Consider the following 26,690-nt stretch of genomic DNA (forward strand, 5'->3'; position numbering starts at 1 on the left):
GGGTTTCCTCCGGGCGCTCCGGTTTCCTCCCACAGTCCAAAGACATGCAGGTTAGGTGGATTGGCGATTCTAAATTGGCCCTAATGTGTGCTTGGTGTGTGGGTGTGTTTGTGTGTGATTTGCGGTGGGTTGGCACCCTGCCCAGGATTGGTTCCTGCCTTGTGCCCAGTGTTGGCTGGGATTGGCTCCAGCAGACGCCCGTGACCCTGTGTTCGGATTCAGCGGGTTGGATGATGGATGGATGGAAGTGCTGATCTCGTCTCTGCATCGTGTTACACGACTAAAAATCACAAGCCCACATTACAGTTACTGACCAAGCACAGTTCTTCCGGCGCAGTCATGCTTGCCCCTTTTTCTGACAGCCAATAGCATGTTGCCTGATGTAGTCGCACTTTACAATGGGTTAACAGCTGCAGCGAGTTCAGGAGCAATCTCTGCCCTTGAACTATTTTTTCCATTCTGTTATGGTATGTGAAATACCAGACATAAGACAAATGAGCTTCTCTTTTGCTTGTGAGGTTCAAAACATGTGGATTTCTTATTCCTTGTCGCTACATTCTGTGCATTGTACTTCTGGATGTGCATTCATTAATTGGCACATTTGGTTGCCTCCTGTATACACATAGCCTGCCCCTCCGACTAACGACAAAATCAAACATGTTTGATTTTATCCTAGCTAGTAGCAGACTAGTTGGTTTCATTTGTAAGACAGATCACATTAGAGGATCAGCTTCATGGGAGTGTGCCTCCAGATGGCTAAGACTACAACTGCAAATTGCTGGAAAAGTCATGTAATGTGACATAGGTTTTAGTCACTTAATGCTATGTAACAAAAATATAGACTTTGTTAAGGTCTTGTAGATACCAGATAACTGATGTATTATAGGTAGCTTCTATTCTACGGTGTTGTCATGGGTTGGTCTTATTAAAACTAAAGTGTTTCTAATAGTCTTGACACATCACATCATCACAGAAATACCTACAGTGCATCCAGAAAGTATTCACAGCGCATCACTTTTTCCACATTTTGTTATGTTACAGCCTTATTCCAAAATGGATTAAATTCATTTTTTTCCTCACAATTCTACACACAACACCCCATAATGACAACGTGAAAAACGTTTACTTGAGGTTTTTGCAAATTTATTAAAAATAAAAAAATTGGGAAAGCACATGTACATAAGTATTCACAGCCTTTGCCATGAAGCTCAAAATTGAGCTCAGGTGCATCCTGTTTCCCCTGATCATCCTTGAGATGTTTCTGCAGCTTCATTGGAGTCCACCTGTGGTAAATTCAGTTGACTGGACATGATTTGGAAAGGCACACACCTGTCTATATAAGGTCCCACAGTTGACAGTTCATGTCAGAGCACAAACCAAGCATGAAGTCAAAGGAATTGTCTGTAGACCTCCGAGACAGGATTGTCTCGAGGCACAAATCTGGGGAAGGTTACAGAAAAATTTCTGCTGCTTTGAAGGTCCCAGTGAGCACAGTGGCCTCCATCATCTGTAAGTGGAAGAAGTTCGAAACCACCAGGACTCTTCCTAGAGCTGTCCGGCCATCTAAACTGAGCGATCGGGGGGAAGGGCCTTAGTCAGGGAGGTGACCAAGAACCCGATGGTCACTCTGTCAGAGCTCCAGAGGTCCTCTGTGGAGAGAGGAGAACCTTCCAGAAGGACAACCATCTCTGCAGCAATCCACCAATCAGGCCTGTATGGTAGAGTGGCCAGATGGAAGCCACTCCTTAGTAAAAGGCACATGGCAGCCCGCCTGGAGTTTGCCAAAAGGCACCAGAAGGACTCTCAGAGCATGAGAAAGAAAATTCTCTGGTCTGATGAGACAAAGATTGAACTCTTTGGTGTGAATGCCAGGCATCACATTTGGAGGAAACCAGGCACCATCCCTACAGTGAAGCATGGTGGTGGCAGCATCATGCTGTGGGGATGTTTTTCAGCGGCAGGGACTGGGAGACTAGTCAGGATAAAGAGAAAGATGACTGCAGCAATGTACAGAGACATCCTGGATGAAAACCTGCTCCAGAGCACTCTTGACCACAGACTGGGGCGATGGTTCATCTTTCAGCAGGACAACCACCCTAAGCACACAGCCAAGATATCAAAGGAGTGGCTTCAGCACAACTCTCTGAATGTCCTTGAGTGGCCCAGCCAGAGTCCAGACTTGAATCTGATTGAACATCTCTGGAGAGATCTTAAAATGGCTGTGCATCGACGCTTCTCATCCAACCTGATGGAGCTTGAGAGGTGCTGCAAAGAGGAATGGGCGAAACTGGCCAAGGATAGGTGTGCCAAGCTTGTGGCATCATATTCAAAAAGACTTGAGGCTATAATTGCTGCCAAAGGTGCATCGACAAAGTATTGAGCAAAGGCTGTGAATACTTATGTACATGGGATTTCTCAGTTTGTTTATTTTTAATAAATTTGCAAAAACCTCAAGTAAACTTTTTCACGTTGTCATTATGGAGTGTTGTGTGTAGAATTCTGAGGAAAAAAATTAATTTAATCCATTTTGGAATAAGGCTGTAACATAACAAAATGTGGAAAAAGTGATGAGCTGTGAATACTTTCCGGATGCACTGTAGGTAGCCCCTCTTCTAAAGTGTTGCTTATTTTTCTATATCATGCATTTCTTTTTGAGTGCTTACTTGTGTGTACAGCAACATGGAATTTGTACTGTATGCTGTATTTTAAGTTCCATTTTAATTGCCTTCAAGACATTGCAGAACAGGGTGTAATGTAAGTAAAATTACTTGACTGGGTGGAATTAATCCATAATCGTAAATGTTACTGTGCATTAACAATAAGGACGGGAAACAAAAGAGAAAAAAAAGAATTCAGTTTAAATATGGTAAATTAAACACAACAAATTCTTTTCAGTTCCTTTGTATTGTCCTTCTTTGTTTTGTCATAATCTTCTGATATAATACGCTACCGTGGCTGTCTGTTTGTCTGTCCAGGATTTTCAATCACCTGTAGCTTGCAAACTGTTTGACCTATTGACCTGAAATTTGGTACACATATACTATGTGACCTCTACTTTCAGGGTGATGAGTTTTACTCCTCTTTTTATTTTTATTTTATTTTATTGTAGTATCAACTCTCGGCAGCGGCCAGGATGGTGGCCTTGCAGCGCATGCATACGGGTGCCATTCTCATCCCTACCATCTTTGCCGTCACTTCCCCTACCTCTTCATATTTTAAAACATTCTTGAGGCAGATTGAACACTTAAGTGCCAGCTTAAGTGAAAAATTAAGAAAAACATACTAAGTAATTGCAACTCAAAAACTGACTTAATCAGTTTTAACTCGAAAAGATGCAGACGGAAGAAGAGAAGAAGCGGACCGCTAGGGTGGAGAAAAGAAGAGCTGCTCAGGAAGCAGCAAGCACATCAACCTCTGAGCAAATGAATGCTAAACGTACAGAGAAAGAATATGAAAACTATAAGTCAAGTGTACTCCCTGCATGTTATCGTGCAGTCTGCCGTTACTGGTTGTTAATATTTGCGAAAGAATTTTAAAATAGTCATAGAGTGAGAAAAACAGGAGGTTGTTTCTTAATTACTTCCTTAAAATAAACACTTTTTAACTACTTACTTAAGATTTTGCAAGTACTGTATTTGATATGAATGAGTATAAGGGTAGATTAGTCTGTGTAGGATGTCCAGTACAAAAATGTTTTTCTGCACTGATGATGATGGTCAGTCTGTGGTTTATACCAGTTGTTGATACTATAATACCGAAGAGTGTCTGTTTCATTGAGTGGTGTATAGCATAACCACATTGCACTGAAAAAGAGTAAGCAGATTGACCTGGACAATTCAATCACTTTTCTACTCCACGCCTAGGCTTGATTCTCCAAAGGTGTCAGTTTAAATTTAGAAGTGAAACTACCTGTGGCAGATGTAGAGTGAATAAAATATGATGTTCCTGTTCCTAATTTTATTTAATTTTAATTACTCAGTGCCACAGTAAATACTAAGCAAAAAAATTAAATTTTACATTAAAATGTTGAGATCAGCATTTTCATGTGGATGGGGGAGGGTGGTGAAAAAATTGCTAGTGCCGATAAAGACTATGGTGCAGAACACCAGCATAATTGTAGCAATTATCACAACTTGCGTGACAAGAAGCAGAGCAGAATGAAAATGGATACTCCAATCAAAGTAATTAAGTAATTGCAAATGTTCATTTTACTATTCATTTTCCTACAGAACTATGGTATTTAGATTAACATTTACTGAGCCGTAATTTTTTTTAAAAGGTTTCATTAATTTATAGAGATCCTGTAGTTTACAGATAGATAAAATAAAAGAATGATCGAACCAGCTCTATTTGTGCCCTGGGGAATATCTCAAAACTCAAAAACTACATAATAATAATATTATTATGATAAATAAGATACCCCTCTCATACACCAGAATGACTAAAAGGAAAGAAAACTAAAAAGAAAGAAAACTTCTGATTTGGCAGATACAGTCAAAGTGAGGCATTATGTAGATATACTGCCATTGTTTTAAGCAGCCCCAGTAGCATTTCCTGAAACACTTCTGCTGAATGATATATATATATATAAAAGAGGACACCCCCAGGTGTAAACAGGGGGAGACATGAAGGGTTGCATTACTGCCACATTTCTTTTGCCTCCTAAGTCCTGCAACCTTCTTTATTCAGCTGTAATAAAATGTATCACAGACCTTCGCTACTATATATATATCTATACATATTAATAAAAGGCAAAGCCCTCACTGACTGACTGACTGACTCACTCACTCACTCACTCACTCATCACTAATTCTCGAACTTCCCGTGTAGGTGGAAGGCTGAAATTTGGCAGGCTCATTCCTTACAGCTTACTTACAAAAGTTAGGCAGGTTTCATTTCGAAATTCTACGCGTAATGGTCATAACTGGAACCTGTTTTTTTGTCCATATACTCTAATGGAGGAGGCGGAGTCATGTATCGCGTCATCACGCCTCCTACGTAATCACGTGAACTAAAAACAAGGAAGAGATTTACAGCACGAGTCAAACGCGGGAACGAAGGTAAATGACGTTAATTTTTGACTATCTTTTAATACTGTGTAAGCATACATATTAACACATGTGCAATTAAACATATGCATTTACGGGGTGATTTCTCAGGCTTAAAAGATCGCCTTTTACTAAAAAGGTAAATGCAAACTGTTTTCATTCTGAAGGGCACAAACCACGTTAGATTTCAGCCGTTAAACGCGCAAAAATGTCGGTACACCAGATAAATAAGCGCAACATATTATCAGTTGTATTGTATGCTTACAATACATATAGAAATGTGTTAATCGTTAACTAATATTATGGGATGGTGTTTTTCAACTCGCGCCTTGATTTAAGCGATTGCATTTCTTGGTGGGTTTGCGTAGCTTATTGTAAATATCTTTACACCTCTTTTTAAGACTTAATTTAAAAAGGTTTTCTTTTCTTCTTAATTAAAACTTAAAAGCAATACTTCACCGCTGCGAAGCCCCTCTAGCGCTGACGTCCGAGGTTCGATTACCGTAAGCGAGTGCAGTGAGTGTGTACGCCTGATGAGCCAAGAATAAGGGGGAAAGACGTGTCGCGTACTCTTTGCATTATTTGACAGTAAACTATTTTCAATCATTCTATGATCTGCTTCTCACAACTGAAGGCACCGTGGCTGATGTTACCTCACTTGCTGGCCAACCATAAGCGTTACCTGGTAGGTAACCAGCCACTCACTTCACTCCCTTACGGGAATCGAACCTCTGAGGTTTTCTTTTCTTCTTAATTAAAATTTAAAAGCAATACTTCACCGCTGCTAAGCCCCTCTAGCGCTGACGTCTGAGGTTCGATTACCGTAAGCAAGTGCAGTGAGTGTGTACGCCTGATGAGCCAAGAATAAGGGGGAAAGACGTGTCGCGTACTCTTTGCATTATTTGACAGTAAACTATTTTCAACCATTCTATGATCTGCTTCTCACAACTGAAGGTACCGTGGCTGATGTTACCTCACTTGCTGGCCACCATAAGCGTTACCTGGTAGGTAACCAGCCACTCACTTCACTCCCTTACGGGAATTGAACCTCGGACGTCAGCGCTACAGGCAAAGCCCCTAAAATTGCGCCACGGCGTGTGGTTCGTTTATTTGACAACATGTAGATCGGGGTAATTACATTCCGCGCCACGGCGTGTGGTTCGTTTATTTGACAACATGTACATCGGGGTAATTACATTCACGGCATTCGTAGTCTGATTCACAATCTGATTGTATGGGTGGTTACCTACCACGTAATGCTTATAGTTGGCCAGCAAGTCAGGTCGAAGTGATCACTCGAGTGAAGGCAGCTTCACAAAAAAACAGATCCTTAACAAACTGTTATTAGTATATTTTCCCTCAATTTAAAAAGGTTTTCTTTTCTTCTTAATAAAAATTTAAAAGCGGTACTTCGCCGGTGTGAAGCGCATGGATTTGACCGACTGACACATACAGACATATTCATGAGTGCAGGTACTTCGGAAAGAAAGCACCGTGTAAACCTAAAGTTTAAATTAAGTTCATAGACCTACAAAAGGTTGCCATTCATTTGAGGCAAGATTGCTTTTCTTCTGTACAACTATACGTTGCATTCTCAAGAGTGTGCTTGCACGGCTTCAGATATAGATATATATATATATATATGTATGTATGTCTATATATAAATATGTAAGCTTATAAGTACTGCCTTACTTCTCTTTAAGAAAGGAAGATGTAATGATACTTGATTTAAACGATTCCATGTCTTCCTGGGTTTGCTTAGCTTATTGTCAATATCTTTACACCTTTTTTTAAGACTTATTGACTGAAACGGGCTTTCACGAAAAAAGTTAGGGCTTTGCTACAGGATACACCCTCCACAAGTTAAGCAAGTAAAAATAAAATATATATTTCTGTTTTATTTAAACCTTTTAAGTTTGTATGCATAGCCCCATTTGGCTGTTTTATTTTTTTTTTTCTTTCTTCAGTAATATTTAATCTCCTTAAAGAAAAAGAACATATCCATTTTACTTTTTTTGTATCTCTTTAGTAATATTTTAGTGTAAAAGGATAACCAGTATTTAAATCTTTTATGTTACTTTATAAATTTATTTTACACAATGTTGAAAAATTAATAAGAAAGCTACATGTTTTGGCAGCTGCTGCTTTAATTTTCAATGAAATGAAAAAAGCTCTCCAAGAGAAAACGTCAATGAAGAAGAAACAGTTTGCACTATCTAAAAATGAGAAACCCTCATTTATAAAAGTTTGCTACAGATGACTTAACTGAAAATAAATGAATAGTTCCTATGTGTATAATACATATTTATCTATTTTACTTATGCCTTATTCCAGCAACTTGCAACATCTGAGGTACAATTTGTTACATTACTTTTGTTTTTTGCAGCACAGGCAGGTGAAGTGACTTCCTCAGGGTCACACAGTGGTGTCAGTACCAGGATTTGAACTGACAAGCTCCGGGTTTACTGAAATATTACTGAAGAAAGAAAAAAAACGAAAACGGGCAAATAGGGCTATGCATACAAATGTCCATCCATCCATTATCCAACCCGCTATATCCTAAATACAGGAGCCAATAAGTAGATATGTATATATACAGTGTATATATATATATATATATATATATATATATATATATATATATATATGTGAATGTATGTATGTATATATGTATGTCTATATTTATATCTATATATATATATATATATATATATATATGTAGATATATAAATGTGTATATGTATATATATATATGTATATGTGGATGTGTATATGTATATATATGTATATGTAGATATGTGTATATGTAGATATGTATATATATGTATATATGTTTATGTATATATATGGTTACATAACCTCTTTAACACACTACTTCTCCGCTGCGAAGCGCGGGTATTTTGCTATATGTAGATATCTGTATATGTAGATATGTATATATATGTATATATGTATATGTATATATATATATGTTTACATAACCTCTTTAACACACTACTTCTCTGCTGCGAAGCGTGGGTATTTTGCTATATATATATATATATATATATATATATATATATATATATATATGACAGCAACACTCATAACAATGACAACACAATTACATATATATATATTGTGAAGGATTGCCGGCTTTCTACTCCGGCCCTCACCCCCAGGCCGCCAGGAGGAGCTCTCCCGACAGCATGAACGTGCCCCGAATTCCAGCAGGGCATCATGGACTCTGTAGTTTATATGCACAGCCCTGCTGGATACCATGGGGGCCTCCAGGAGTCGCTGTAGGGAGGTTGTCGGACTCTTGTGTGCCCTATAACCCGGAGGTGCGTCAAGATCACATGACAGGAAGAAACGACGTGCCTCCGGGGTGAAGAAGAGTTTTTTATATGACCCGGAAGTGTTCCTAGTCACGTGGACAGAGAGGACGAAACACTTCCGAATCAGGACTATAAAAGGACTATGGGAAATCCCAGATGTTGAGCTGAGCTGGGAGGAAGGGTGGCAAAGTGTCTGGGAGTGTGGAGGATTGATTATTGTGGTTTGTTATTGAGTATTGTGGAGAGGAGGGTGCTTTGTGCACTTATTTATAATAATAAATATTATATTTGGACTTTTACCTGGTGTCTAACGTCTAGTCTGAGGGTTCAAGGGGTCACGGAGACCTCAATCTATCACAGTTGGCGTAGCCGACAGGATTCTCTGGCCGTCGGATTTGGCAGAGGACCTGAATTTAAATAAATTTTACTGTGGACAGAACCCTGAGAAGATAACGTCCAGACACGCAGTAACATCGCCTGAACCTACCTTCACCACGTCCGATATGGGGAAGAAGAAGGAAAAGCAGAGCGACATCGCCAGCGGGAGAGCCACGCTCGTAATGGCCGACGCCCGGGAGGAGCTACGGAGCAGCTGCACAACTCGGGAGAAACCTCCATGTACAGACGATCGCTCTAAGGTACGTGCCGGGAATTTAACAAATAATCCATTTGAAATAACTCACTTTGTCCCGTGCATGTACCTCGGAAAAGATCACTTGGAGGCTCCGCGGGAAAGCGGGGATATTCCCGAAGTTAGTGACACGCTCCTGTTCGAGCCAATGAGCAGTAAAGGCAACTTCCGCATGTCGACGGTCGGCGAGGAACACGTGATCGACCCTGGTGTGTTCTGGGAACGAGGAGGTCCGCGTCCCGCTGTTTGTGCCTTCGTCTCTGAAGAGACGGACTTGGACTTCCAGAAGGGAATGGGGGAGGCGATCGAAGCACTGCTCACCCCGCAAGAAGGTAAGAAGGACCGAGTAATGGCTGATCCGTATGTCGATAAATTAATAAAGACAGACGGCAGTTCGCCAAAGAAGGCAACCCGGCCCTCAGATAAAAAAGACTCTAATTCCCAGAAGCCTCCGCGAGACCCGTCAGAGCACGTGCCGATAGCGGACGTGCTCATTGGCTCCCGACCGGCTGGTAAAGCTAACAAGGAAGTGAGCTTGCCTCTGGCCGAAATAAATAACTTTATAGACGTGCGGGAACTCGAAAAAATAATCAAACCCGTACGAAGTATTTTTCAGGTGCTGAATGAGATCAAGAGGATCGTCGGAGACCTGGGAGCGACGACCAAAGCGCCAGTAAAGAAGGTGGATGACTACCTACGGCGACTAGGACGTGAGCGTCCCGTCTTATATGATTTGGCGGTACAGGTTAGTAAAGGCGGTACCGTATATAATGAAATAGGGACGCAGTGGGAAATGGGCCCGCGTTTGATAAGTAGCGGGTGCCAAACCACTGCGAGCCCTACACGAGAGTGTGGTACAATGACGGAAGGGGCGGTGGAAGCGCCGGTCGAACTGGGGCAGCTGAAAAGTGCTGGCTCTTGGAACGATGCGGGGCTGAAGACGCCGCCTCGGGTTAATTTAAAGTCAAAGGGCGTTCAGACAGAAAAAGGGCTCTCTTTTACTAATAGAGAGACCCAAACTGTGGAAAAGCCCCAGATTAAAAAGGAGATCCTAAAACAGAAACGGGAGTCTCCTGATAAAGTGATAAGGGAGTTGTCGCTTGTTTCTGGAGGGGCGGAGGAAGTGCCAATCAAACCGGGGCAGCTAAAAAGTGCTGTTACCCGGAGCGATATGGTGCTAATGATGCCGCCTCCTAAATTACATAGGACAACGGGTGTGCAAACAGCAAAGAGGCTCTCTCTTTTCCATAGAGAGCCTCACACTGTGCACAAGCCCCAGAGAAAGCAGGAGATCCCCGAATTAACACATGGGTCTCCTGACATATTAAAGAAATGGGCAGGCAGCAGCAAAGCGGCCGTTAACCCCTCCTTGGTGGAGGAGAAGGTGGAGCTGACAGAATTCCCGAGATGTTTCAGGTCTCGGGAAGAGAGACTACCAGGAGGGCAGCGTCGGTGCTACAACTGCCGTCGGCCAGGCCACTTGTGGCGAAGCTGTCCCCAGAGGACAGGGGAGCGGTGGGACAGAAGATACACCGTTCCCCCAAGGTTCGCTGTGGAGCCTAGACAACGTCGCCAAGGTTCGGCTAACGCGTCCTCCTGGAGGAGGACGTCCCTCGCGGGGCTGGTCGCTTCGCCCCAGTTGGCTTCGCTAAGGGGGGGGTATTGTGAAGGATTGCCGGCTTTCTACTCCGGCCCTCACCCCCAGGCCGCCAGGAGGAGCTCTCCCGACAGCATGAACGTGCCCCGAATTCCAGCAGGGCATCATGGACTCTGTAGTTTATATGCACAGCCCTGCTGGATACCAATGGGGCCTCCAGGAGTCGCTGTAGGGAGGTTGTCGGACTCTTGTGTGCCCTATAACCCGGAGGTGCGTCAAGATCACATGACAGGAAGAAACGACATGCCTCCGGGGTGAAGAAGAGTTTTTTATATGACCCGGAAGTGTTCCTAGTCACGTGGACAGAGAGGACGAAACACTTCCGGATCAGGACTATAAAAGGACTATGGGAAATCCTAGATGTTGAGCTGAGCTGGGAGGAAGGGTGGCAAAGTGTCTGGGAGTGTGGAGGATTGATTATTGTGGTTTGTTATTGAGTATTGTGGAGAGGAGGGTGCTTTGTGCACTTATTTATAATAATAAATATTATATTTGGACTTTTACCTGGTGTCTGACGTCTAGTCTGAGGGTTCAAGGGGTCACGGAGACCTCAATCTATCACAATATGTAGATATGTATATATATATGTGTCAATCTATCTATGTATGTATGTCTAGATATTATATATATATATATGTAGATATGTATATATATGTGTATATATATGTAGATGTGTATATATGTAGATATGTAAATATTTATGTATATATATGTATCTGTGTATATACAGTATATATATATATATATATATATGTGTGTGTATGTATGTATGTATGTGTGTATGTATGTATGTGTATATGTATATGTGTGTGTTTATGTATGTGTGTATATATATGTTGATATGTGTATATATATATATATGTATATATATGTGGATGTGTATATGTATATATATATGTAGATATGTGTATATATGTATATGTATATATATGTTTATGTGTGTGTGTGTGTATATTATATATATAAAAGACAGCAACACTCATAACAATGACAACACAATTACATTGACAATCATGTTACATTATTTTTAAAATGTTTCCTTTTCTTTTTCATAACCTCTTTAACACACTACTTCTCCACTGCGAAGCGCGGGTATTTTGCTAGTATAATTATATATATGATACTAGCAAAATACCCGCGCTTCGCAGCGGAGAAGTAGTGTGTTAAAGAGGTTATGTAAACATATATATATACATATACATATATATACAGTACATATCTACATATACACATATCTACATATACATATAGATACATACATATACACATCCACATATACATATATATACAAATACAAATTTACACATCTACATATATATATACATATGTACATATATATATACACATATATATACATATGCACATATATATATATAAACATAGACATACATATATACATACATACATTGACATATATATATATATATATAGCAAAATACCCGTTTTAAGGCTTATTGACTGAAAGGGGCTTTCATGAAAAAACTTAGGGCTTTGCTACAGGATACACCCTCCACAAGTTAAGGAAGTAAAAATAAAGGTATATATTTCTGTTTTATTTAAACCTTTTAAGTTTGTATGCGGGCGGCATGGTGGCGCAGTGAAAGGTGCCAGTTAGGAGTCCCGGGTTCGCTTCCCTGCGTGGAGTTTGAATGTTCTCCCCGTGTCTGTCTGGGTTTCCTCCGGGTACTCCGGTTTCCTCCCACAGTCCAAAGACATGCAGGTTAGGTGCATTGGCGATTCTAAATTGTCCGTGGTGTGTGGGTGTGTGCGCCCTGCGGTGGGCTGGCACGTTGCCCGGGGTTTGTTTCCTGCCTTGTGCCCTGTGTTGGCAGGGATTGGCTCATGTATTTAGGATATAGCGGGTTGGATAATGGATGGATGGACATTTGTATGCATAGCCCCATTTGCCCGTTTTCGTTTTTTTTCATTCTTCAGTAATATTTCAGCAAACCCAGAGCTTGTCAGTTCAAATCCTGGTACTGACACCACTGTGTGACCCTGAGGAAGTCACTTCACCTGCCTGTGCTGCAAAAAACCAAAGTAATGTAACAAATTGTACCTCAGATGTTGCAAGTTGCTGGAATAAAGGCATAAGTCAAATAGATAAATATGTATTATACACATAGGAACTATTCATTTATTTTCAGTTAAATCATCTGCAGCAAACCTTTATAAATGAGGGTTTCTCCTTTTTAGATAGTGCAAACTGTTTCTTCTTCATTGAGGTTTTCTCTTGGAGAGCTTTTTTCATTTCATTGAAAATTAAAGCAGCAGCTGCCAAAATATGTAGCTTTCTTATTAATTTTTCAACATTGTGTAAAATAACTTTATAAAGTAACATAAAAGGTTTAAATACTGGTTATCCTTTTACACTAAAATATTAGTAAAGAGATACAAAAAAAGTAAAATGCATATGTTCTTTTTCTTTAAGGAGATTAAATATTACTGAAGAAAGAAAAAAAAAAACTAAAACAGCCAAATGGGGCTATGCATACGAACTTAAAAGGTTTAAATAAAACAGAAATATATACTTTTATTTTTACTTCCTTAACTTATGGAGGGTGTATCCTGTAGCAAAGCCCTAACTTTTTTCGTGAAAGCCCGTTTCAGTCAATAAGTCTTAAAAACAGGTGTAAAGATATTGACAATAAGCTACGCAAACCCACCAAGACATGGAATCGTTTAAATCAAGTATCATTACATCTTCCTTTCTTAAAGAGAAGTAAGGCAGTACTTATAAGCTTACATATACATATATATATAGACATACATACATATATATATATCTATATCTATATATATCTATATCTATATTAAGGATCAGTTTTTTTGTGAAGCAGCCTTAACACAGCTTTTCCGCTGTTTTATAAACGAACACCAAGGAAGGAGCCTTTTTATTAAATGCAAGGGTTCTTTGCTTTTTTTTTTTTTGCTTTTTTTACGATTGTTATAGTTCTGTTTGTATACCACGTTGTCAGTTCAGCACTCCGGTTGTAATATGACCAAGCCATGCAAGCACACTCTTGAGAATGCAACGTATAGTTGTACAGGAGAAAAGCAATCTTGCCTGAAATCAATGGCAACCTTTTGTAGGTCTATGAACTTAATTTAAACTTTAGGTTTACACGGTGCTTTCTTTCCGAAGTACCTGCACTCATGAATATGTCTGTATGCGTCAGTCGCTCAAATCCCCGCGCTTCGCACCGGCGAAGTACTGCTTTTAAATTTTTATTAAGAAGAAAAGAAAACCTTTTTAAATTGAGAGAAAATATACCAATAACAATTTGTTAAGGATCTGTTTTTTTGTGAAGCTGCCTTTACTCGAGTGATCACTTCGAGCTGACTTGCTGGCTAACCATAAGCGTTACCTGGTAGGTAATCACCCATACAATCAGATTGTGAATCAGACTACGAATGCCGTGAATGTAATTACCCCGATCTACATGCTGTCAAATAAACGAACCACACGCCGTGGCGCAATTTTAGGGGCTTCGCCTTTAGCGCTGACGTCCGAGGTTCGATTCCCGTAAGGGAGTGAAGTGAGCGCTTCGCACCGGCGAAGTACTGCTTTTAAATTTTTATTAAGAAGGAAAGAAAACCTTTTTAAATTAAGTCTTAAAAAGAGCTATAAAGATATTGACAATAAGCTACGCAAACCCACCAAGACATGCAATCGTTTAAATCAAGGCGCGAGTCGAAAAACACCATCCCATAATATTAGTTAACGATTAACACATTTCTATATGTATTGTAAGCATACAATACAACTGATAATATGTTGCGCTTATTTATCTGGTGTACCGACATTTTTGCTTGTTTAACGGCTGAAATCCAACGTGGTTTGTGCCCTTCAGAATGAAAACAGTTTGCATTTATCTTTTTAATAAAAGGCGAGCTTTTAAGCCTGAGAAATCACCCCGTAAATGCACACGTTTAATTGCACATGTGTTAATATGTATGCTTACACGAACTTAAAAGGTTTAAATAAAACAGAAATATATACCTTTTATTTTTACTTCCTTAACTTGTGGAGGGTGTATCCTGTAGCAAAGCCCTAACTTTTTTCGTGAAAGCCCGTTTCAGTCAATAAGTTTTAAAAACAGGTGTAAAGATATTGACAATAAGCTATGCAAACCCACCAAGACATGCAATCGTTTAAATCAAGGCGCGAGTCGAAAAACACCATCCCATACTATTAGTTAACAATTAACACATTTCTGTATGTATTGTAAGCATACAATACAACTGATAATATGTTGCGCTTATTTATCTGGTGTACCGACATTTTTGCGCGTTTAGCGGCTGAAATCTAATGTGGTTTGTGCCCTTCAGAATGAAAATAGTTAGCATTTACCTTTTTAATAAAAGGCGAGCTTTTAAGCCTGAGAAATCACCCCGTAAATGCACACGTTTAATTGCACATGTGTTAATATGTATGCTTATACAGTATTAAAAGACACTCAACAACGTCATTTACCTTTGTTCCCGCGTTTGATAAAAGGCAAGCTTTTAAGCCTGAGAAATCACCCCGTAAATGCACACGTTTAATTGCACATGTGTTAATATGTATGCTTACACAGTATTAAAAGACACTCAAAAATGAACGTCATTTACCTTCGTTCCCGCGTTTGACTCGTGCTGTAAATCTCTTCCTTGTTTTTAGTTCACGTGATTACGTAGGAGGCGTGATGACGCAATACGTGACTCCCCCTCAAAACAGGTTCCAGTTATGATCATTACGCGTAGAATTTCGAAATGAAACCTGCCTAACTTTTGTAAGTAAGCTGTAAGGAATGAGCCTGCCAAATTTCAGCCTTCTACCTACACGGGAAGTTGGAGAATTAGTGATGAGTGAGTCAGTCAGTCAGTGAGTCAGTCAGTGAGGGCTTTGCCTTTTATTAGTATAGATTATATTATTGTTAATATTTGCAAAATAATTTTAAAATAGTCATAGAGTGATTAAACAATATAATACATACATACAATAACAAAAACAATACCTATCAAACAATACAAAGAGTACACAAAATGTATTTCTATTTAATCGGGGCTCATCAGGTTGAACACACCTTTGCTTCCCCTTGCAGGGATGGAACCTCGGATGTCAGCACCTTTGGCAGAGCCTCAGATGTTGCGCCACTGCAGCTGGATCACTTACTTGACAGGGTGAAGAATGGCGTATTACATCAATGGGTCTGATTGAAATCTGATTATTTGGGTGATTACCTACCAGGTAATGCTGGTGATTGGTTGGAGAGGGTGTGGGGGATGTTTTGCTGACCAACCACAAGCATTACATGGTAGGTAACCACCCAAATAATCAGATTGCGATCAGACCTATGGATATACATATATAAAAAAAGATAAAATATCCAGTGAGTGGCAGAGGAGAACGGCCAGACTGCTTTGAACTGATGGAAGGGCAAGAGTAACTCAAATAACCACGCGTTACAACCAAGGTATGCAGAAGAGCATCTCTGAATGCACAACACGTTGATCCTTGAAGTAGATGGGCTATAGCAGCACAAAATAACACCAGATGCTACTCCTGTCAGCTAAGAATAGGCAACTGAGGCTACAATTTGCACTGGCTCATGAAAATTGGACAATAGGAGAATGGAAAAAGTTGCCTGGTCTGATGAGTTTTGACTTTTGCTGTGACATTCGGATGGTAGGGTCAGAAATATGGCGTCAACAACATGTAAGCATGGATCCATACCATACTACATTGTATCAACGGTTTAGGCTGGTGGTGCTGGTGTAATGGTGTGGGGGATATTTTCTTGCCTCACTTTGGGCCCATTAGTACCAATTGAGCATAGTTTAAATGCCACAGTCTACCTGAATGATGTTGCTGACCATGTCCATCCCTTTATAACTGCAGTGTACCCATCTCCAGATGGCCATTTCCAGCATGAAAACACACCATGTCACAAAGCTCAAATCATCTCAAACTGGTTCCTTGAAGATGACAATGATTTGGTTGTACTCAAATGGCCTGCACAGTCACCAGATCTCAATCCAGTATAGTACCTTTGGAATGTAGTGGAACAGGAGATTTGCATCATGGACGTGCAGCCGACAAATTTGCAGCAATTGTGTGATTCTATCATGTCAATATGGAGAAAAATCCCTGTGGTGTGTTTCCAGCACCTTGTTGAATCTATTAAATGAAGAATTATGGCAGTTCTGAAGGCAAAATGGTATCCAACCTGATACTAGCAAGGTGTACCTAGGAAAGTGGCTGATGAGTGTATTTTATATATATATATATATATATATATATATATATATATATATATATATATATATATATATATATATATAATGCTTTTCAGTGATTATAACTACCATTTTAATTATAAAATTAAGTAAATGTCGAACGTACAGTATATTCATGATAGCTATACATTTTGACAGAAGTAAATATAAAGAATAAAGTAAATCATAGAAGTGTCCTTATTAGTTGCATTATTTATCTTTAATATCTTTGTGGCTGCCACTTTTGATGGATCATGGCGCTAATTTTAAAAAGATTAAGTTTGTTTATAAAAAATGTAATAGAAATGTACAGACTCCAGTTGAATACAAGTACTGCATTAAATAATATCAACTACTGTGCGAATTTAAAGTTACTCTGATAACTTGTCTGACTAATACACACAGCAACGTAGGAGTTTATATTTAGATTGTTTAGGCTTGTTTGTTCTTATGTTTCTTGTCTCTCCCATTTAGTCTCAGCCAACTTTATGTTTTTTTGGCTTTTCTCAGAAGCTAATGTTAGCCTTTAAACCAGAACTAGTTTTACTTACTGTCAGGCAAGGTGAGAACTCGCTCTCCCAAACTCTTAAAGTAAGGATGTCTGAGGGCAGCATCTGCAGAAATCCGACTTTTGGCTTCGTACTGTAAAATGAAATAATAAAAAGTTGAAAACGTAAGAACTTATAATGTGCTTTTTTACAGTGTACTCTAATGTTAGCTGGCAAACAGATTCTGAAAACTCAAAAGAATACAGTATGATTTGAGACAGTTACAGTCACTCACCTATCGTAGTGTAGACATATTCAAGCAGATTTAAAAGGCTCTCAAAGGAAAACTACAGAGATGCAACTAGAAAGTTCTAACTTTTATTTCTCACCTGTTAGGTGTGTTTGAGTTGGAGAATAGTATGGCAGGTAGACCAGATTCTTGGTACAAAGGCCTGTCAAGCTTTGCACTTTAAAGTTTTGTTTATCCTCTAGTAGTTGCTATACAGCATAGCACACTGAATACTTTTTGCTAATTTTATGAAATTCAGTTTCAAAGAGCTTTATTTTCCATATAACAATTGTAAATACTTGTGATAGCTTCAAGGAGGTAAATGAAAATCCCTGTTCTGTGATGCCTGTTGAGTTTTCATCTACTTCCTGTTGAGTTTTCATCTACTTCCTGTACCTGCAGGTCTTCAGGTTCTCCTGTCTTCAGAGCCAGTAGTGCCAGGAAAGATTCAAAGCCATATAACTATAAGCTGATTAGTGCATTAAGGAATGGATGGGTCATCCATCCATCCATCCATTATCCAATCTGCTATATCGCAACACAGGGTCACGGGGGTCTGCTGGAGCCAATCCCAGTCAACACAGAGCGCAAGGCAGGAACAAATCTCAGCCCACCTCAGGGCACACACATACACACACCCACACACCATGGACAATTTAGGATCACCAATGCACCTAACCTGCATGTCTTTGGACTGTGGAAGGAAACCGGAGCACCCGGAGAAAACCCACGCAGACACAGGGAGAACATGCAAACTCCACGCAGGGAGGACCCGGGAAGCAAACCCAGGGCTCCTTACTGCGAGGCAGCAGCGCTACCACTGCGCCACCGTGCCGCCAAGGATGGGTCAATATATTGTAAAATAAATTAATGCAGCACAATGAAGATGAGTTTATATATATATATATATATATATATATATATATATATACAGGACTTTTCATGCTGACCGGGATTTATGGAGCGGAACAACATGGAAGTTGGCATACGCACAGATTTATGCATCTGGATGTTTTTGTGCATACGCACATTTCCGCTTTTGTTCTTACGCCATGTTTTACTGTGAATTCTACGCACGGCATTATGCATGAGGCTCTTGATGGGAGCAAAATAGAGTCTATAAAATAACCTAGAGTGCTACAGAAGTGCTATGGAAGGAAAAAATGTAATTTTGCACTCTCTGAATGTATTTGAAAGGGATAGAGTTGCGGAGATTCTGTTATAGCCTGTTAAAAATTTGGTTTTTCTTTAATGATTCTTTTTACACAGTTTGATAATAGATTTGTGCAGTATTGGATTTGCTGAATTACTTTATTCAGTCAATAACGGTACAATTTTTTGAGTGCACAGTATCACCATTTTCAATTGTTCATTTATTTACTGCTGTACTTATTTATTGCTTTTGAGCACCTAGCACTGTTTTAAATATTTACTGTACAATACGTTTGCAAATTTTGCACCAGCACTTTAGTTGGCTGCATCCCTTATTGTCCTGCTGGTTCTCGGTCCCTACCATGAGCCCTTACAACCCGAGATAACTATACGTGAAGTCCATGGGATGTAACATCATCTCATTAAAACCATACCCATCTGCTGTATGTATGCATAATAAAATATATTTCACAAAGGTACCAAACTTGTGTGATTTTAATCACTTTGATCATGATCAATAGTAGATATAATATAATACACCCCTCAAAAGCAAGCCCTGTTTAAACTCAGTGTGCTCATCTCAGCAAATGAAATTACATCACTAAATTAGTTTTAACCGGAACTTAATAAAAAAATTACTCTGATAAAACCTTCCACTTGTGTCCTCAACAGGCTTTTCCAAATAAGTTTCCGATGTGCCCACTTGACATAGTTAACACTTCATTAGACACTGCCGTCTTCTCAGAAGTAGTTGAACCCTAGCTCTAAAAAAGTCATCTTGACTCCTCTGTTTTTGACAGATTTAGACCTATCTCTTCCCTGCCTTTTTAATCTAAAATTCTAGAAAAAGCATTTTTTAGCAGTTAAGTGATTACTTGCATAATTACTTGATCAGTTTCAGTCATGTTTAGACCAAATGATAGTACAGAAACTACGTTGGTCACAGTAGTTAAAAGATTTATGGGTCAGTGCAACATAGGCAACATATCTTTTTTTAGGCTACGTCCACAGTACTGCACTTTCATTTAATGGTACTCATACTAGTGTTTTCACATCATTTGCAATAGTTTCTCTGTCCATACTAAAACGACCGAAAACACGTGATGTAGCCATTTGCCTAAACTGAGCATGTGCACAATTATTTGTCTTTTGTGCATGTTTGCAGTGTTGAAACTGTACAAAACAAAAAATTTAGATGCTCAAAGGTAAGAAACACAACAAGCACCATGTGAATCAACTCGTCTATGCTGCCTGTGTTGGAATATGGCTTTCTTGCGTGAACGGTGACTAATCAGGGAATGAGATATTGTAATGAACAGGATCTGTTCAGGGAAGATCCACATAATGAGCATGAACCAGTCAGAGTGCAAATTGAGTCTGCATTGATTTATTCTCATTTATCATTTTAGGCATTCTGTTTATTTATTCATTCATAAACTTATTTATTTTTACATTAACATTTTTCTTTTTACTAGCAATTTTTTACTTTAACATCCTGTAAAGCACTTTGAGCTACATGTTTTAAAAGAAAATGTGCTGCATAATAACAGCAACATCAGCACAATGATCAACAACAAGATTTTTACAAAAGTAAATGTCAAAAGTTTGGTATTTTTCACTATTATTTAATTTGCATTGGAAAATTGTGTTTTGAAGTGAGCATTTTTTACAGATGTTAAAAAATTCTGTTTTGTTATAATTTTTAACTGAAGTGTTCAGCTGAACACAGTTAACTCAATTTTTCCGTGCCAAATGAATGTATACCATGATTGTGGAAAAAAATAGCTTTGACTTGAAACATACTGAACTTAGTCTTACTTCACTGACAGGCGGAAGAGTAAAAAGAACAATAATACATAAGGTAATTGAGTGTCAGATTTCTGCATGTGCAAATATACAGTATATACCTGTTGAAACTGGCTGTCTGATTAACCATTACAACCCAATGCTCCACTCTAACCCAGAACATATAGCTCTACATAGATACCTTCCTGGTTGCCTCCACAAATTAGAAAAACTTGCTGACTACTTTAAAAACATCTGTGCATTGATGTCTTTTAACAGCTGAATACAAAATGGCACTGCCTCTTGCAGGATTTCCATGTCAACTGAAAAAGCTAGATCACTTTGGACTATATCTTGGCTTCTACATTGCCTGAATACTATTTGTAAAGCACTATGAGCTAATGACTACGTGAAAATGTGCTGTATATTAAAAAAAAAAAAAAAAAAAAGTATTTCTGTAGAAGCAAACTGTCTTTATGCCACTGACAGAACACTGCCAGAGTGTGTCCCTTCATCTCTTCCTCTGATGCAGAGATACTCTCATTTAGATTACGACAATTTGCTTTTGAACACTCGTTACAACACAATCATAATGCTCCAGCCATAGTTCTAACGAGAAGTCAAGCAAAATGACACCTTTTATTAGCTAACTAAAAAGATTACAATATACAAGCTTTCAAGGCAGCTTAGGCACCTTCTTCAGGCAAGCTCAGCTGCCTCTGAAAGCTTGCATATTGCAATATTTTTAGTTGACCAATTAAAGGTGTCCTTTTGCTTAACTTCTCATTGCATCCATAATGGCCAACACAGGACAACACCCTGCTACTGCAGCCATAATTCTAAAACAGATCAAACACAATGAACACATCATTCTCAAGTAACATGGCTTGACTACAATGGCTTGTTATTGTTATTGCCCTTATTGACTTAATACATGGTTAACTTCAACACTTAAGATTATCTGTCATCTTTGCTTATCTCATACCAGTCTTCTAGGTGACTAATAACCATCCAAAGACTTGTTTTTCTACTCTCTGTAAATTCTCATTCAGCTTTGAGGCTCATATTATCTGGAGCTCTCTCCCTAGATCTGTTCGTGAAGCTCCATCAATAAATATCTACATATTATCATTTCAAACACACCCTTACTCTTTTGCACTTTAACTGACTATGTCTATACTTGTTTTCTATAAGTTGAATCTTTTTGCAGCAACTGCAGTGATTGTACATACTGTATAGTGGGGCTCAAATCTACAAAATACAGGATGCAGAATGGGAGACCCTTTTTGCTAGTCAGGTATGATTCTGACATTACAGTAAAAATGTTCAAAAATGTTTTTTTCATTGGCTTCTACCATGGTGTACAGTTCATTATTACTTTTAGAGCAAGCTTGTTTCACTGTTTCGCAATCATAAAACAATTAGCTCTGCTTTGGATACTTTTTCTTGGGACCTTAGTTTCTGGTTCAAAAGCTGTACTCTTATTACTGAAATCTTTGCTTAGAGGGACAATCAGCCCTGTTGCCTGTTCATACCTAATAAATACCTGGTCAAATAAGCGGTGTCGATTTGTGCTATGTTCTTGTTTAAACAATAGACCCACAATGCATTGTAAACATAATTATTAGGAGATTTTTGCTGTCTCAAGAACGCTGTGTTCCACTTTCCTCCAAAATACCTTTTCAAACTGCAAAATGTATGGTAGATATATTTTTTTAGATTATTTGGTTAATTTTTTTTTTAGTCTGGGAAACAACTAATTCAACCTTTGGTTGGTTGCTAATTTTTAAAGCTTAGAAAGTGGTTGACTCATATTACTAAAGTTTCCAGTTTTAACATGATAGTCTGTTGTCTGAATATCTGCAATAGCAGATCCTGAGGAATGTGTTTTAGTTAAAGCAAAATTCTCTTAAATGAATGTGTGAAAGCTAAAGTGAGGAAATCAGATTACAGTGATCCCCCGCTATATTGCGGTGCAGCTATCGCACCCCCGCTATATCGCAGATTTTTCTGTGGAACATATCTAACATTTAAGCAAAACAGTAAATCCTTAAATATACATTCATTCTACACTACAGTAGACAAAGAGTTTTGCGTTACAGTACCCAGATGATTTCTTACAAGGCCCGTTATTGGCTGAAAGAGGAGACTCAACCAATCAGAGCAGAATTTTCATTCTCTTGGGCTCTGATTGGCTGCTGCTAACATGGTGTAATCTCGCAAGAACAGCAAGTGTGGGTACCCGACGTTTTGGTTTAAGCCCTACGATGGCTCCCAAGCATCCTGCATCTTCAAAGCCTTCTGGTAGTAGTGAGCCTAAGCGCCAGAGGAAGACCTTGACCATTCAGGAGAAGGTAAAACTCCTGTATATGCTTCGGGAAGGAAAGTGTTACGTGGACGTCGCTCGCCATTACAGCTTAAATGAATCGATAGTACGCTACATTACTATTATTATTATTATGTTACTCATATCCTTAGCCCGACATCCACATATCATATGTGTTTACAAAGTGTGTTTTACTAAGCTTACATGTGTTTAAAGCATGTGGGAGGGGTATTTTAAGGCTTAAACTATAAAAAAAATGTTTATTTATATGGTCTTTCTATAACGCGGATTTTCACCTATCGCTGATGGGTCTGGAACATAACTTCCGTGATAGGCGGGGGATCACTGTATAGGATAAATGAAGGAAATTTCTGGTTCCTTGACAATATATTTATAACCAGAATACTACAAAGGTTAAAAAAAGAGATTAATTAGAAATGAATAGTGGTAAATGCTACCTATTAGCTCTCTGAAGGTGATCCAGAACACAATCTGTTGCCTTCCCAATAAAGGTGTATTCATTTCTCTCCTCAGTCTATTCCCTGACCAAGCATCATTTGATTTTTATGTGGCACTGATCTGCTATGTATGTTCAGCAGCACTACACATGTTACTAATGCAGTTCAAATGTGGGGCTTCGGTATATCTCAGTGAAATAAAGTGAATCATAGTGGTCTTACCAGCAAAAGACTTGAAAGAAGATCTATTCCCTCAGCATCAAGCCTGAAAAGATAAATGATACAAGTCCCAAAAATGGCAAATGTAGAAGGTAGAGATGATTGCATAGAAGGTCTTACCCATTTTTTGGACAACACAAATGCAAGCAAAATGCATAAAAGTTCATTTAGAATTTGTGGTGTTTGAGAAAAAAAAATCAATACTTAAGAAAAACTTAAAATAGAAAATGAATAGGCAGGGAGCCAATGCAAACTAATGCTTACCTGGGCACGTGGTTTAAAAGGGGCTGTGGTCTATACTGTGGAAAGTGATAGGATCTGAACTCCTCATTTGCTGTTATTCCGGTCCATGTTTCCTCTGTCGGAGTGCCTGAAAAATCAAAATGTTTTAGACATCAATCAAAGGCATTGAGGTGGCTTCTTGTGAAGCAACAGGACTAATGTAGGTCCATAAGAAAGTAAGGACAGCTTGTATCTAAAATACAAAATATTCTTTAAATGGTTTTAAAAAGAAGTAACATCATTGTCAGAATAAGAGTTTGCAATGCATAAAATATGATTAGAGATTAGAAAAAATTATTTGCATGAAATTGAATTTTCAGCAAAACCTATGAAGTTTCATTGCTCAAAAAATTCACAGAGCAAAAGTTGTTTCACTATTAGGAAAGTATGTGCGATTAGCAGATATACAGTATATTTTTCTTAGTCTCAAACATTTGGAAAAATTTATTCTGGTGCCAAGCAGGATTGGGGGAGTGGGTTTGCAGCTTAACAGCACGTACCTGGCAGAATTTCAGTGGACATTCTCCTCTGCTAAAATCCATTAGCCAACCACGGTAAGGATCCTAGCTTGGATCAGCTTACAGAGGTAGAGAAAATGAATGCAGAATCTCAGTGGTGTGAGGAGAATCGGCAGTGCGAATGTGTAGGCAGGCCATAGACGAGTCAAATGAGACTGTGCGGGGCTCCTTAGAAGGAGCTATGGAAGGGTGGTATTGGAGGGTGGCTTGGGAAGGTGTCAGTGGTTTCAGCTACAGAATAACCCTTAAGGAGCAATAGTCCTTGATTTCTCGCCCAAAAAACTTTTACACCCCCCACCCAAAAAAAAACTTCATTTGAGAGAATTTTGTTTTTCACAGTTGTGAAATTGCACACAAAACAAATTTTAGGGAAAGTTTTTCAAAACTGTATGGGAAACAAAACTCTGCTATTTTATTCATTGCTGTCATGATTTGACTCTATTTCAATTTTTGTAGTAATTTCTTGGCCTCAAAATATCATTGTGCTATCATTTTTGGGGGTGTTAAGTTCACAGAATTCAGTGGTTGCTTTCTTTTTTTGCATTGATGTATTTTGCATTCTATCTCCTACAGTTACATTTTGCTTCTGTATGGACACATCCATTTTATGCCTTTGCGTTGTGCACATGCTAGGCTTTTGCTAGGGAAAAAGACCAGAGATATGCATCAGGTGACATCTTCTCTACAACTGGATAAAGGTCAGCTTTGCACATTTCTGAATTGCCTGAGTTTACAGATATAAAGGACTTTGCATGCAAACTATTCTGTTAATTTAATCTTTTGGTTTCATTTCTGTTTTGGTACCTGACTTCAAACCTTCTCTCACATTTTGGGTAAATTAATTTATCTCATTTCTGGCTCTGGACCCTCTTGGTACATTTTTTTCTGATCCTAATCTCACATTTCAGGGTTTATTCAATTACTTGTATTTTGACATTCTGTTATCAACTTCAGTACGGCTTTCTTACTTCCTATCTACTGATTCTTAATAGAAACTAATTTAAGACGTCTTCTTTCTGTGCTGTCATTAGAATCATGTAGTCTCCTTAATAATTATTATGTTTACCCTAAGAAAAACAAACTTTAATTTTTTTGAACAAGAGAAAACTGTTATTATGTATAACAGAAACATGTAAATATCAAAACATCAACATAAATACAGTAAGAAAGTATGTCTAGTGTCCACTACTGTATTGATGTAGGTTTTGTACAAATTCTTTGTGAGACATGTTTTGAGACCATCACTAACACACAGCCCGTTTGAGCACTTTTCTTATATTTTTTCTATAGCTTGCACATAAGAGGATAGAATGCCACTGCCTGATCTGCGCACCCTTGGTGTTATTGCAGGCTACCACAGTGCAAGACTTAATGACATCCACATTTCCCTGACACTAACACTGACACTTTCCACATTGTGAACAGTGCTTAGAGGGCTAACGCCTTGTGTGTCTTTGCACGTGATCTCAATTATTTCACCTTTTTGTTACGCAGCTACTGTCACACCATGCTGAAGCTTCATGCAACCAGATTCACCAGGCATATTACAGACGGTTCGGTTGTACAGCGTGTGGCAACCAGGGGGCACCAGAGAGCCACAAACCACAGACACAGCAATACAGCCCACAATATATAAATGAAATAAAAAGTTTTTATTCCACAAAGCAACTCCCAATTAACAGCAATAAACCAACAATAAATCACCAATTCTTCCTCTTTCTCTACTGTGCTGAGTGTTGCCTCCTGCCTCTCAACTTTGACTCAATTTAAGTGAGGCAGCAGTGTTCCTTTTAAACCAGACCTGGGAACTGCTTCCAGTCTCCTGTCTAGGTTGTCCAGAGCATTTCAAGGTTGTGAGGAAACCAGGGCAGTCCACCCCTGGCAGCTCTCTCTGGTGGGCTCCAAAGACCCTGACAGGGCTGTATTTCCGGACTCCAACTCCCATGCCACACTGTAGGCGTCCTGATCAAGTTTAGCTCAGAGGGATACTGCCACCTGTCGTGTGGGGGAATGATCTCCTCCCAGTGAGCCTGTTTGCCTGCTCCTTTCATTATGGTCTTCTGGCTGGGCATGAATCCTTCTTTTATCCCAGCCAGGATGCATGCCCTTCCCCTCTGACACTTACAAGTGCCATATCATGCATCAGTTTCACTTTCTGTATCAACATGTAATGGCCAATTCAGATTTGAGCAACGGATCAGTGTTGGTTCATTCTAAAGCTTCCTTTGTGACTTTTCATTTGCCAATGTGTTTTTAGTT

General features: G+C 39.0%; 1 protein-coding gene across 3 annotated transcripts in view; it reads right to left on the reverse strand.

The window, feature by feature from the left end:
• Positions 1–26,690, reverse strand: part of cdk18 (cyclin dependent kinase 18) — a 328,641-nt gene that overhangs the window by 4,245 nt on the left and 297,706 nt on the right. For all 3 annotated transcript variants that reach the window (XM_028797139.2, XM_051924616.1, XM_051924615.1), the window contains exons 12-14: positions 23,896–24,001; positions 23,635–23,677; positions 17,466–17,556 (exon numbers count right to left, since the gene is read on the reverse strand). In XM_028797139.2, coding sequence (XP_028652972.1) covers positions 17,466–17,556; positions 23,635–23,677; positions 23,896–24,001 — 240 coding nt within the window. The remainder of the gene's footprint in view (positions 1–17,465; positions 17,557–23,634; positions 23,678–23,895; positions 24,002–26,690) is intronic.

Source organism: Erpetoichthys calabaricus, chromosome 3 (genome assembly GCF_900747795.2).
Source record: "Erpetoichthys calabaricus chromosome 3, fErpCal1.3, whole genome shotgun sequence".
Taxonomy (NCBI): domain Eukaryota; kingdom Metazoa; phylum Chordata; class Cladistia; order Polypteriformes; family Polypteridae; genus Erpetoichthys; species Erpetoichthys calabaricus.